A 12,949-nucleotide genomic window follows, 5' to 3' on the forward strand; every position below is an offset into this window, starting at 1 on the left:
AGCGGACGATCCTCGTCGCCATCGACCACCATCTTCCCCTAGCGGCGACGGTAGACAGCCAGTCCGCTCCCTGTTTGTAACAATTCTCTGCACGATCTGACAAAATGACCTCCACGATCGACCCCAAGGCTATCGGAAAGCCTGCGCCAAAGCGCAAGCACGCCCGTACCCTCACAGGTCAGACACGTCCTACTCAGCGACGTGCACATACTCAGGGATCGATGCTGCATTAGGGTATCTGCCTGAGGTTGACGAGTCTGGTCAGGAGAAGTGGCCCAGAGGCGAAGAGAAAGTGTGGAAGGAAGGCACTCGTGGCCCTGATCGCGGTGAGAGACGCAGTAAACTATCTCGCCGCCTCAGAGTCGTGAATATGCTCTTCCACACGACTAGACGTGTCTACCATTACGAAGTCCTTCGTGAACCATGTCCACACGTCGCTCGCGCGCCAGGCGTACAACCTCGACGACCTCGGTGCTTACCAGGCGGCAGCGCTGTCCGTCCGCGACAACCTCATTGTATGCGCTCCATTTGTGCCCATTCCTTGCATCGCTGACACTATGATTATCGTAGATCAACTGGAATGCGACTCAGCTGAACTTCACTCGCAAGTCACCTAAACGCGCGTACTACCTCTCACTTGAGTTCCTCATGGGACGCACCTTCGACAACGCGCTCCTCAATCTCGGACTCAAGAAAGAGTACAGCGAGGGCGTCAATCAGCTCGGCTTCAACCTCGAGGACCTCCTCGAGAAGGAGCGCGACGCAGGCCTCGGCAACGGTGGTCTTGGGCGTCTCGCTGCGTGCTATCTTGACTCGTCTGCAAGCCAGGAGCTCCCTGTATGGGGCTATGGCCTTCGCTACCAGTTCGGCATTTTCCAGCAGCTGATTGCGCCTGATGGCAGCCAGCTTGAGGCCCCCGATCCGTGGCTCCAGCACGACAACCCGTGGGAGCTACCGCGCCCGGACGTCTCATACGAAATCCGCTTCTACGGGCACTCGGAACGCCTCGATGGCATGAAGGCGGTTTGGAGCGGTGGGCAGGAAGTCCTGGCAGTTGCGTACGATACCATGATACCTGGTTATGACACGAAGAACACGAACAACCTACGTCTCTGGGAGAGTAAGCCCAAGCGTGGCTTCGATCTCAATAGCTTCAATGGTGAGCTGATGACCGTACCCTGTTACGTCAGCATCGATTTACACAACTCATGACAGCTGGTGACTATGAACGCGCAATCGAGTCTTCGAACAGCGCTGCTGCTATCACCTCCGTTCTATACCCCAACGACCATACTACTTGTAAGCGACTTGCTTGGCTCCCGAAATTGATCTATCCCTGACAAGTACTCTTGCGACTATCAGTCGGAAAGGAGCTTCGCCTCAAGCAGCAGTACTTCTGGACTGCAGCTAGTCTCGCTGATATTCTCCGCCGATTCAAGAACATCGACAAGCCCATTACCGAATTCCCTGAACGTACGTATGACCCTCTGTTCGGCACCTAGCAGCAACTTATCAGACGCTCCAGATGTCGCGATTCAGTTGAACGATGTCAGTATCGATCGAGATCTCTCATGTACGCTGTTGACCCATTCACTAGACCCACCCAACGCTCGCGATTCCCGAGCTCATGCGCATCTTGCTCGATGAGGAAGACGTTCCATGGGATGTCGCCTGGAATATCATCACCAACACGTTCTTCTTCACGAATCACACCGTCCTGCCCGAGGCCCTCGAGAAGTGGCCTATCCCACTCATGGAGAATCTCCTCCCAAGACACCTGCAGATCATTTACGACATTGTACGTACCGTCCCCTTGGTTCCCGGTGATAGTGGCTAATAGTTCTTTATCCAGAACTTGTACGTGTAGTTTGTCCGGTGAGGTAATCGGAGAATCTGCTGAAAAGCGTTAACCAGGTTGTTCCTGCAAGCTGTCGAGAAGAAGTTCCCCGGCGACCGGGACAAGCTCGCTCGCATGTCCTTGATTGAGGGTACGCGCTATGATTTAAGCTCTGACTGCGACTAATCGTCTGTACGAACAGAGGGCTTCCCGAAGAACGTCCGCATGGCTAACCTCGCTGTTATCGGTAAAGATCAGATCCGTCTCAAGCCCCTACCCCCTCCTGACGTTCTGTTTTAGGCAGTCGCAAGGTCAATGGTGTTGCAGAACTTCATAGCGAGCTCTTGCAGGCGACGATCCTCAAGGACTTCGTCGAGTTCTACGGCCAGAGCAAGTAGGTAGCAGTCTGTTTGTGCGTATCCATTGATTGCTGATCAGCTGTTTCACAGATTCTTCAATGTTACCAATGGAATTACTCCTCGCCGCTGGCTCGACCAGTGCAACCCGGGCTTGAGCAATCTCATCCACGAGACGCTGCGCATTCCGAAAGCTGACTTCCTCAAGGATTTGTACAAGCTCGAAGGCATCCTCGAGTACATCGACAACCCGAGCTTCCAGAAGAAGTGGGTCGCCGTTAAGCAGAGTAACAAGGAGCGCCTTGCAAACTATGTTGAGAATACTCTTGGATATAAGGTCAACACGCAGGCGATGTTTGACGTGCAGATCAAGCGGCTTCACGAATACAAGCGGCAGACGATGAACATCTTCGGTGTTATATATGTACGTAGACTTGACAGTAGGATAGGTGCTGTGCTGACGTCGAGTGTCAGCGATACCTCACCATCAAAGCAATGACGCCGGAGGAGAGGAAGAAGGTCAACCCTAAGGTCGTGTTCTTTGCTGGCAAGGCCGCTCCGGGCTGTAGGTCCTCGCATCTTGCTGCCTCTTTTCTACCCCTGACGCAATGCAACAGACTACATCGCGAAGCTCACTATCCGACTGATCGTTAACGTCGCCCGCGTCATCAACGCTGATCCGGACACGAAGGACCTGCTCACTCTCTTCTTCCTGTCCGACTACTCTGTCTCGCTTGCCGAAATCCTCATCCCCGCGTCGGACATCAGCCAGCACATCTCGACTGCCGGCACAGAAGCCTCGGGTACGTCGAACATGAAGTTCTGTCTGAACGGCGGCCTGCTACTCGGCACCGTTGGTGAGTCTTCCCACCATCTCCGTCGTGCGCTCGCGAGGCTGACGTGTTCCCTGCAGACGGCGCAAACATCGAGATCGCAGAGGAGGTCGGCGAGAGCAACGTCTTCTTCTTCGGGCATCTTACGCCCGCGGTCGAGGACCTCCGCTACCAGCACATGTACCACCCGCAGCCAATCGAGCAGAAGTGCCCCAACCTCGCGCGCGTCTTGAACGAGATCTCGTCTGGCCGCTTCGGCGACGGAGGCGTTTACGAACCGTGAGTGTCTCCCCACGTCATGTCATCCTCGTGGCAGGTTTGCTGATGAGATTGTGCAGACTCCTCAATACCATCCGCAACGTGGACTACTACCTCCTCACCGAGGACTTTGACTCCTGTAAGTACCGCAAGTTGCGTATGAGAAGATAGCTGGCTAAGTTCGCTGCCAGACATCCAAGCCCTGGCAAACGTCGACAACGCGTACCAGAACCGTGTGGAATGGATCAAGAAGAGCATCACCACGACCGCGAAGATGGGCAAGTTCAGCTCTGACCGTGCCATCAACGACTATGCGCAAGAGTGCTGGAACATTGAGAGCCTTCATCTCAAGTGAATTCCTTAGATCTCCTGCATCAATACCTTAACCTGTACCAGCTGTCTTGGAGCTCTCCGCTGCTGTATGTACTTGTAGCCACCAGGTCAGTAAACAAAACATGTATGAACATGAGATAGCCTGCGGTAGAAATGTAACACGACTGCGGTGGCCTTCAAAACGACATAGCACAGCGCGAGGCAGAATAGTCCGTAAGATGAGAATGGTTGTCTTCCTATACATTCTTATTACCGATTATCGATGAAGCGACGGCGAAACGACGCGAAGCAGTAGCATAGCAAGAGGGAGAGATGGAGAGCGGAACGCCAATGCGGGCGGCATGCGGGCAGAGGGAATAGTGGAGAGGGTATAAGAAGTATAAACAGGTATCCAAGGGGCCATGGGAGCTATCCACGCTACTGGATGGCGAAAATGAAGTTAAACTGAGGCTTCCTCTATATGGCTGTGGGGATCTACGGCGGGACGCAGAGTCAGTAAGGATCCATGACCGAAAGCGCAGCAACCTCACCTCGGGTATCATCAGCCACTTGTGAAGGAGCCTTAGCGTGGTGCAACAACCCATTCGCCTGCGTAGCCTCCTTAGCTTCCACCTCTGGCACGGTGTCGTGCGTAACAGTCTCCGACACGGGCTGTATGGGTTGAACGGCAGCTGTAGCGGCGCCCGCAACGGCCGCAGGCTCCGAAACAAGTTCGGAGAACTCTGCGCCAGTCTCAGCCGCGATCTCTTCCTCTACAGTCGGTCTAGGCTGCACGATCGCTGACTTTGAAGGCTGGAGTTCGTCGCTGCTGTTGAGGTGTTCCGTAAAGGCTGATACGACGGCAGGTCCGCCGGACTGTTGCGGCTCCCCTTCTACTGTCGAACCCTCTACGGTTTGTTCCTCGGCCTGTTCCTCGGCAGAAGACTCGACGTGGGAAGCCGTGGCATCTTCGACGGCAGATGCCTCCGGTTCTGGCGCAGCAGGCTCCTCGACCTGGGCAACCTCCGCAACGTGCGCGATAGCAGCAGGCTCGCTCGAGCTGAGTGCGACCTCAGGTCCGGGGGTACCTCCGGTGAGGACAACGGGCTCAGGGGCGGGTGGCAAAGTCTTCTCAGTAGCCTCACCTTCCGCAGCAGGCGTGTCCGTGTCAGCAGGGATAACAACGTCCTCGGCGTTCGCGGGCACAGAGACAGTAGGCTTCTCAGGAGCCTCGGCCTCTGTCTTGATTGGTTCCGTAGCAACGGGCGCGACCTCGGCAGGGGCCTCTGGTGCTTCCGCCTCTACGACGGGTACAGCGGGGAGTGCCGCCTCGGCCTTGGCGGATGGCGCCGGAGTGGTAGACGTCTGCTCCTCGACTGTTGGAAGTCCCAGTCCCTGCACAGGTTTCGCAGGCAATTCCGGTGCTGTTGGTTGTGCACGCGCGACGGGCAACTCCTCTTCCTCGGGTAGGATCTCACCCAGCTCGCCAATACGCGGGCTCTTGTTGCTGCTCTTGGTGCCAGTCTTCTTCGCACCGCCCTTCGCGGGTTCCGCACGATTCGCTGTGTTGAAGAAGCTGAAACGTTTCATCGGAGGTGAGAACGTAAAGCTCTTGCGACCCGTCACGCTTGCGCTCGTTGATGGGCGCGGCGACATTTCGCGCCGCTCGGCGTTCGGAACGGGCGGAAGAGGCGGCGGGCTTGGGCGGCTGAATGTTTGCTCGATGACGAGAAGGCTTGCGTTCCAGGCTGAGTCCTTGAGCTGGCACACAACGAAAGACGGCCAGTCGAAGGAAATGGGGTCCAACAAAGCGTCGCTCCAAAAGTCGAAAAAGGCTTCGTCGACTTGCACCATGCTGACACGCTTGATGGTGGACTTCGCCTTCGAATCGGCGGCGGAGTCAGCCTGCCCAGGTGATTTCCGAGCAGTAGGGTCAAGAGTCGTTGAACGACCTCTGGTCGGAGAGGGCCAACGTCTTAACGACCCAGACGGATTGGTCTTCTCGGCATCGGAGTCTGCTAGAGTAAGAGACAGGCTCTGGCCGATGCTGCTGTCTCCGAAGCCAGTGGTGGAAAAGTCAGCCCAGGTTGTCAAGGACAGAGCAGTTCCGTTGTGATCATTACTCTTGCTGTCGCCGTTAGGGCTGCCAACGGATGCAGAACGTATGCGTACGGGGGACTCAGATGGTTGTAGCAAAGACGTCGAAGGGGAAGACGTCGCGACAGATCTGGAGGCGGGTGAGGGCGCAGAGCTAGAGCCTGGCTGGCCAGCAGGGATCATGGAGAGCAAGCGCAGCGTCTCATCGTCCAAAATCTCGCTGAGCGTTGGATGAGCGCCGTCGAGCTCATGAGTGTCGGATGCTTTTGCCTTGATGTCTTGCCAGACGGTGTTTGCTTCGCCGGCGATAGCGGTATCAGATGCCACGGGGACTCTCAGGGCTTCGGAGATAAGACGCAACGGATGTTCCCGAGACGGATATGGAGATGAAGGGGTGGGAAGCAATGTGTCAAGCTGAATGAAGAGCGCGTCGCGTTGACGTGTGGAGAAGCGAGTTGTAGGCAAGAGTGGCAGGTCGTCTTTCGAGCTTGCTGATCCGCCTTCTCTGTGGTAGGGATACTGCTTGACCAGCTCGGATAGTCGCAACGGCATCTTGTGACCGCTGTCTTCCTCCCTAAAGCAGTAGCATGTTCGCCGGAAGTTCGACGAAGAAGAAACGGAAGGTCCTTACCTGATGTATGCTAGGAAGAGATGCTCAACCATCCGTCCAGCCTGTTCCCATCTCTTGTAGAACTCTACCCAGCTCTCGCTGGGCTTTGCCCGCTCGGTAGATACGAGCCAGAGGCCGAAGAGTTTGGAGAGCTTGCTAGCGGATGTGCCAATCAATTCGCTGTGTGCAGCCAAGGAAGACATGATGTCCAAGAGAGCTGTCAATAGCTGCAAGTGGACGGGCGGTAGCAAAGGGACAAGTGACTGTGAAAATGCATTGAGCGGATAGTTTGTGTCGCGTTCAGCCGTTACAAAACTTCGATACCACGACCATTCGGGTGATGGTGCGTCCTTTCCGAATGAGGAGCCCTCGAGTCGCAGATGTCGCACGCCCCAGCGAAGGATACTCGCGATATCGTGGGGATCACGAGTGTAGTTTAATTCGGATTCGAAAATGGCGGATAGAGAGGTGGGGGAAGGAGAGAGCGTACTAGCGGGACCTCTGGGTCCGAAGGAAAGAATGAAAAGAGAGATGAGCTTGCGCTGCACCTCGGGCGAGGCGGAGTACCAGTGCGGGTGCATGAGACCGAGAGACTCGAGACCTGACGAGGAGTTAGCATCATGACGGTGGTGCTGCCACTAAACAGCACAAGGGAAAGAATAGGTGCTCGGAAAGAATTGAAGGACCTGCCACTCACCGCCTCGGTCGACGATAGCACTGGAGCATGCCTTGACCAGCAACGCAGCCTCCAAAGGGCTGAGTCTGCGGTCACCAATGACCTCATCCGTGAGTAGGCTGCTGCTCTCTGGGTCTGCTTCAAAGACCACACCAAGGGCACGACTCTTCTCTTCTTTTGGGATGGGGAGGTTAAGGGTGAGATGAGGCGCGGACGCAGACGCGACATTGCTCGGTTGCGGTTTGTCGATCGTACGCGACCGATTGCGAAAGACAGCGAGCGAGCTCTCCTTCGCGCCTGCTGGCTGAGGCGGCTGTGGATCTGAAGACTGCACGACCGAAGGCGAAAGGGGCGGTGAGACGACTTCATATTTACCCTCTAGGAGCGACGGGTGGGATAGTCGCTTGTTCGTGGTCGAGGTCGAAGCGACGTCTTTCTCGTCCTTCTTACGTCCAAAGACCTTTGTTAGAAACGAGGGCATCTCGTGGCTGATTCCCGTTCAGAATTAGAAAAGTAGGTCCAAAGGAGGGTCGGCCAGGAACAGGAGAGAGAAAGAGGGAGAGTACGGTTGGAGGTGGCAGGAAGCAACCCACCCGCCGGCGCCAACCAACTCTGTCTACTCACTTCGTCACCTGTGAGCCCGGTCCATTCTAGCACCATGTTCTCCGCTTTCAAGCTATCAAAGGTGAGCCAATACCTCGCTCTGAACACGCCCAGCATTGACCGTAGCAGCCCCAAATTTCCATCTTGTGGGTTTCTTCTTACGACTTCATCACCTGAGACTGAACAGTTCCGATAGCCACTCACCCGCTTCACCGGCCTCGGTGCAGGCTCTGAAGCTTCTCAGTGCTGCAGTCAGCAGCCCGTATCCCCCCTCAAAGCCCTCGGCCTCACCTCTTTCATTCAACCTCGAAGTGGTGGAGAACCAGCCACCGACCCCAGACCAGCTCAGGACCATACTGTCCTACCTGCCGGGAGTCTCCTCTCTTGACAGCTTCATGTCTTCGCACTACGCAGTCGACGCAAAACCTTCAAATCCCGCACAGCTAGCCAAGCTTGTGTCGACGGAGCCGCGGGCACTCAAATGGCCCATCGTGGTCGACTGGGAAGGCGGCAAGGCAGCCGTCGGTGACGTTGATGGCGTCAAGCGGATACTCGAGGACCTCCGGAAGCAGCGGGACGGCGAGGCAAAGGGAGACGACTAAGCTTGGTCTCAATAAGAAAGGAAAGCTTGTATAGTGCGTTCTGCCCCTAGGTGCATCTGCGGCGTTGTTGACATGCGGACTAGATTAGGAGGAAAGGACGGTATCAATGCATCACGGACTAGTAAATACCGGTACTGTACTGCAATAACAACCACAACTTCATTATGCCATCAACTGCATCATCTGTCGCACCTCGCCTAATATCACCCCGTGTGCTCCGGCATGCACACACCCTTGAGATGTGCTCTCGCCCATGGTTAGGCGACCTACACCGTAGAGATTGTCGAGCACCGTGTCGCGCAGAGCCCTCGTCTCAGCGGAGGCATCGGGCTTGTCTTCTATATACCAGGTCTCTTGTACACTCAGCAGCAGGTAAAGGCACGTCCTTCGGACGAAAGAGCCTTCGAAAAGCTCAAGCCCAGAGGCGTCTTTCAGGTTATTGCGTTACCCACACTGTTGAGCGCCTGGTGGAGGTCCTCCGCCGGATGCGCAAAGAATTTATCGCACACAACCATCGTCGGCACGAGCATCTTGAACCAGGCATGAGCACTGGAACATAGTCTATACGAGGAATCAATATGCAACGCTGCGCCGTTGCGCATCGACGTGGCGCCTTCTGGTCTACGGTTACACCGTGTACTCGCATGATAGCTGAGGTGTATACAAGTGGGAAAATGGGTGTAAACCTAGCACACGGCGTGTCATAGGCTGTCGTTACATATTGAACTGCGAGACGTTTACAATTGCAACGTGCTACAGACTATCGCGCGCGTCCCAACTGACAATGACTACAATGAATTTCGTGCCTCCGGGATTTCCGACAGAGGATACCTATAGAATAGTACGTCAAGTTCGTCCACGTCCAGGAGCCCGGTTGAAATGCTTACAAACAACCTCAAGCATAGATTACTCGCATATCAGCATACCCTGGGTTCAGGTGCCAAAGCCTGTCCATGTCCTCGGCATCGTCCACATCGAAGATGCCCAACTTCTGAAAAGTCAAAGAGCCCGATGTCTCGTTGACGGTATTCCCGTACAACCAGTACTTGAGGTCGGCAGTTGCAACAATAGTGTACTCGGTGTCGGTCTCCAAGGAAGGACTAGTACAGTTGACAATGATAGTGAAAGACCAAGACTTCGCTTGCTCGCCGTCTCTCGGCCCAATCAGGACTTCCACCTCCAGAGAGCCAGCTGTCTCAGTAGGGTGGAAGACGCAGCGGTCGACGACGTACGCGACGTTCGAGAATACGTCGGATGCGGGGTCGTACTGAACGAGGTCCTGCTGCAGGTACGAGACCGGAGGGGTGGAGCGAGGTGTCAGCGGATGGCGTAGGAGCTGCTTCCAGCTCGGCCGCCAGCGAGCCCTTCGGTCGGCGCCGGGTACGGGGAATAGGAAGAGGAGGTCGGTCAAGAACTTGGGGTCCAGCTCGCGCACAAGACGCTTCCATGCCGTTTCAGCAGAGATTGTCTCGTCGTAGATCGGTATGACCGGACACTGTAGCAGATAGCCGAGACCGCTGATGTAGTCGTTCTCGCGTCGGGAGTGACGCAGCCGGAGGAAGGTAACCAGCGCAAAAAGGTCCGGAGGAGTATAGCCCTGGGGAAGTACGGCGAGCAGGTCGCTCATCCGCTGATGGAAGAGTGTTATGGTGTCCCAAAGGCCTGGTTCATTGTCATCAAAGGGCTGAAGTGTCAATCCGCCGAGAAGCCAGTTTGGGGTGGCCTCCTGCATCGTCCAGACGCGGTTAATCCAGTGATTTGTGTTAGCTATCCCCCATGCGGACTTTGAGTTCGCAGACAGTCGGAACGGTCTTCCCAAACCGTTGAAGTACGTTACGACCACCTGCGAGGGCCTACAGCGATAGACATACCCGATGGTGGGCACATCGAGTCGCCATTCCTCCCTTCGGGTTTTCTCGCGCCTGCGCAGCCACTGAGAGTCCACGGTGTCTCGATAAGGGTAGTTTAGCATGGTGGTAGGCGGGATCTCTTGCCTGAGACAGAGCGCGTCTAGCCAGACGTACTCAGCACCCAAGTTGAGCAGCTCGATGCGGATCTGGCTGAGGTAGACACTCAAAGGGATGGGTACTGGCCACATACAGCTGTTGATGCGTGTCCACACGCGCTGTAGCTGCGAGTCGGGAACCCAGCTGTGAGATATTGCCCACAGGTTCCTTGGTACGTCTGCTCCAAGGAGCACGTGAAAAGGGAGGACGCGGTTGCTGTACAAGTCCCATACTCGACGGGGAGGGACACGGGGATCAATGATGAGGTCGTCATCTATAGCTCTCTGGCGGCGGCCGGAATCGGCCTCAGCGTGACCATTCAATCGCTCGTGCAGATAGTCAACGTCGCAGAACCATCCGCGACGGACCCTCCCATATGCATACCCGAAATCATAATTTGACTCGTCGTTCACCATCTCGTCAAGAAGGGCTTCAAGATTGGGAATCTTGTCAAGGCTATAATTCGTGCCGAAGACATGATTGAGTTTGTCGAGGAGTCCGTCAACTCCGAGGTCGGCACAGAAGATATTCGCGTCGCTGTCGCAGATCGCGCCAGTACCCTTGAACTTCATCTGTAACGGGCACACAGTACGACGGTTGATGGATGCCGGGGGAGTAAGTGTAAGGATTGGGCCGCTCGTGCGCTGCTTGGCAGACGAGGCCTCGAGAGAGCCGCGGCTTTCGTCCATCATCACCATGAGATCCCACGCCCCCTGATGGGAAAGTGAGCATGAGCGAGCGGTGTTTGAATTCGAAGGTAAGACTGCTCCTGAACTTGGGCTTTGAGGACGTAGGTTGTCTGGAAGGGTATCGTCGAGGCCGAAAAGCAAGCGCAAACCTGGTGACATCTGATGCCGCTCAGGGATGGTCCCTCCAGGGGACATAGCGAGGTTCTTCCAGAGACCAAGAGACGGCGCGTCCCTCGAACGAAGGTCTGACCGCATTCCGCTCTGACGACGTGACCACTGGGGGCCTTCGGCGCGACGAGATGGATGATTGCGACCAGCCGCGGGACCCCGATTTGTCGGAGGTGCGGAATAGGCGGAAAGGGCGCGTTGCTCGTCCTCGTAGCTCCCGTAGTCGCCATAGTCCTCGTCGTACTGGGATCCGGAGCTGCCCTGCCCGTCATCGTCGTCCACCCATCTCCCCAGACCCGACATATCCCATGTGTTCATCCCCGCATCATCCGACTGATCCTGCGAATGGTAGCCGGTGCCGTCGTCTTCATCGTCCAAGCCATGCTGTCGAGGACTGCCGCGTCGTATAAGACGAGACGAGAGTGGCTGAATTACACTGCCCTTCGGTAGTGCGTTATCTCGCTTAGGGGGCTGACCAGGACCATGACTGGGAGCCGCAGTCTCAGACCAAGACTGGTCCTGTTGCGAAGATGCTTGTGACGACCAGCCCCGCGGCCCAGAGGTTTTTCGTAACGAACCACGAGATGGTGGAGTGTGATTGTTGCGACGCATGTGCGGGGTAACCTGTCAGGATAAGGATGTAAATGGCTATTTAAATTCTGAAGCACTGCAACGAACGAGTTCCGGCGTCGAGGATGAAAGCAGCGCAAGACGTCTCTCGGTGACCACTCCTTTGGGGTGAACGCGCGAGATGCAGCGTGTATCAGCTCATCGTAGATGATCCGATAGCTCAGCCGCGCAGGTAACACGCTTATTCACACAGCAAGTGCGCGGAAGTGCAGAATGCGACCGAAGCTTCATGCAGAAGAATACATTAATCCTGTTGAGGTGAGTTTATCTCTTTAATCATAGGACAAAATTGGCACGTACGTCCGGTGGTCAGGTCCTCCGCTCGTGCCTAAACCCTACGAGGTAGACCTTATCTTCGGTCTTTACGCAAAATGTCCAGTGTTGGGAGTGACCGATCCCGGTCAAGTCAACTGACCGTCAGTTGACAAAATACCAGGCGCCCAAAAACAGCTTAGCGATTCTCTTGCTAGCGACTGGGCCGCTCAACGCCGTCGGCGTCGATGACTGCAGTGGGAGAGCGGGTGGCGTAGTAAGGATAACCTTAACACTATACAGCCCCAGCGACGAATATTTTCAATTTTATTTCTGTTTGTTTTACCGCTATTTCTCGTGTCTGGGACTCTGGACAACCGGGCCTTACAGTACTTCAGTGGCGATGTAGCTAACTGAGCATGCCATGACTGCATGAATTCCTTGACGTCGACATTAGATGCGGCACTTGCGAGCCGGAAGTTCTAGTGTCCCGAAAGAGCTGCCCCCCAATCCCCGGTATAACTTACTGGTGTCAGTAACTTACTACACTACGGGCATGAGCTGATTTCAGATCACCTGAAATGTCCCGGTCAAGCCATCAAAAATGTTTCATTTTCGGAGACTTAACCGGGGCTTTCTGGTGTCCTAAAATGATAGATTTGCCACCACTTTCGTAGCCATTTGCGGTGCAGGAAAATGATAAATTTTGTGTAGCCTGAAATGAACCTGAAATGACTCAATATGGCTACATTTCGGTACGGCAAAGAGTTCATGTTTCAGAAGACTTTGTGGTGCATTTCAGGACATCTGAAAGAACATATGTAGAAATCATTTCCGCCTCATGTTTGCAATGAGGAAAGGTCCGGGCAAGGATAACTTTTGATGGTCCTGAAATTACCATTTACGGCAAATTTGTAGTACGTTTCTAGGACATTTTTGGCTTATCTCAAGTAAAAATCTTCTAGCTCATAAAATAGCTTCAAAATCCATCAGAAATGGCAATTTCAGGACCATCAAAAG

General features: G+C 55.0%; 3 protein-coding genes across 3 annotated transcripts; 2 read left to right on the forward strand and 1 right to left on the reverse strand.

The window, feature by feature from the left end:
• The first annotated feature begins 27 nt into the window (after nucleotides 1-27).
• On the forward strand, nucleotides 28-7,492 carry PHACADRAFT_260910 (glycosyltransferase family 35 protein). The gene is made up of 21 exons (XM_007398757.1): nucleotides 28-177; nucleotides 234-326; nucleotides 391-515; nucleotides 571-1,159; nucleotides 1,216-1,299; nucleotides 1,363-1,473; nucleotides 1,526-1,548; nucleotides 1,598-1,798; nucleotides 1,853-1,857; nucleotides 1,915-1,988; nucleotides 2,040-2,078; nucleotides 2,132-2,231; nucleotides 2,287-2,617; nucleotides 2,668-2,758; nucleotides 2,811-3,050; nucleotides 3,107-3,305; nucleotides 3,365-3,423; nucleotides 3,476-4,091; nucleotides 4,148-6,267; nucleotides 6,325-6,904; nucleotides 7,001-7,492. The coding sequence occupies exons 1-18, from the start codon at nucleotides 105-107 to the stop codon at nucleotides 3,637-3,639; spliced, it is 2,601 nt and encodes an 866-aa protein (XP_007398819.1). The 5' UTR covers nucleotides 28-104; the 3' UTR covers nucleotides 3,640-4,091; nucleotides 4,148-6,267; nucleotides 6,325-6,904; nucleotides 7,001-7,492.
• Nucleotides 7,493-7,794: 302 nt separating this feature from the next.
• Nucleotides 7,795-8,352, forward strand: PHACADRAFT_260915 (uncharacterized protein). Its single transcript, XM_007398758.1, has one exon. The coding sequence runs from the start codon at nucleotides 7,978-7,980 to the stop codon at nucleotides 8,182-8,184; it is 207 nt and encodes a 68-aa protein (XP_007398820.1). The 5' UTR covers nucleotides 7,795-7,977; the 3' UTR covers nucleotides 8,185-8,352.
• Nucleotides 8,353-8,734: 382 nt separating this feature from the next.
• Nucleotides 8,735-10,897, reverse strand: PHACADRAFT_260917 (uncharacterized protein). The gene has a single exon (XM_007398759.1). It carries the CDS (start codon nucleotides 10,880-10,882, stop codon nucleotides 9,080-9,082), a length of 1,803 nt encoding a protein of 600 aa, XP_007398821.1. The 5' UTR covers nucleotides 10,883-10,897; the 3' UTR covers nucleotides 8,735-9,079.
• Between the last annotated feature and the right edge of the window lie 2,052 nt (nucleotides 10,898-12,949).

The sequence above is a fragment of the Phanerochaete carnosa genome (genome assembly GCF_000300595.1).
Source record: "Phanerochaete carnosa HHB-10118-sp unplaced genomic scaffold PHACAscaffold_8, whole genome shotgun sequence".
In the NCBI taxonomy this organism is placed as follows: Eukaryota; Fungi; Basidiomycota; class Agaricomycetes; order Polyporales; family Phanerochaetaceae; genus Phanerochaete; species Phanerochaete carnosa.

Bases quoted from the DNA above. Each gene is read 5' to 3' on its own strand.
- PHACADRAFT_260910 (XM_007398757.1), top strand. From the start codon at position 105: ATGACCTCCACGATCGACCCCAAGGCTATCGGAAAGCCTGCGCCAAAG. The intron at 516-570 runs GTATGCGCTCCA...TGATTATCGTAG, and splicing joins CCGTCCGCGACAACCTCATT to ATCAACTGGAATGCGACTCA. The intron at 1,160-1,215 runs GTGAGCTGATGA...AACTCATGACAG, and splicing joins CGATCTCAATAGCTTCAATG to CTGGTGACTATGAACGCGCA.
- PHACADRAFT_260915 (XM_007398758.1), top strand. From the start codon at position 7,978: ATGTCTTCGCACTACGCAGTCGACGCAAAACCTTCAAATCCCGCACAG.
- PHACADRAFT_260917 (XM_007398759.1), bottom strand. From the start codon at position 10,882: ATGATGGACGAAAGCCGCGGCTCTCTCGAGGCCTCGTCTGCCAAGCAG.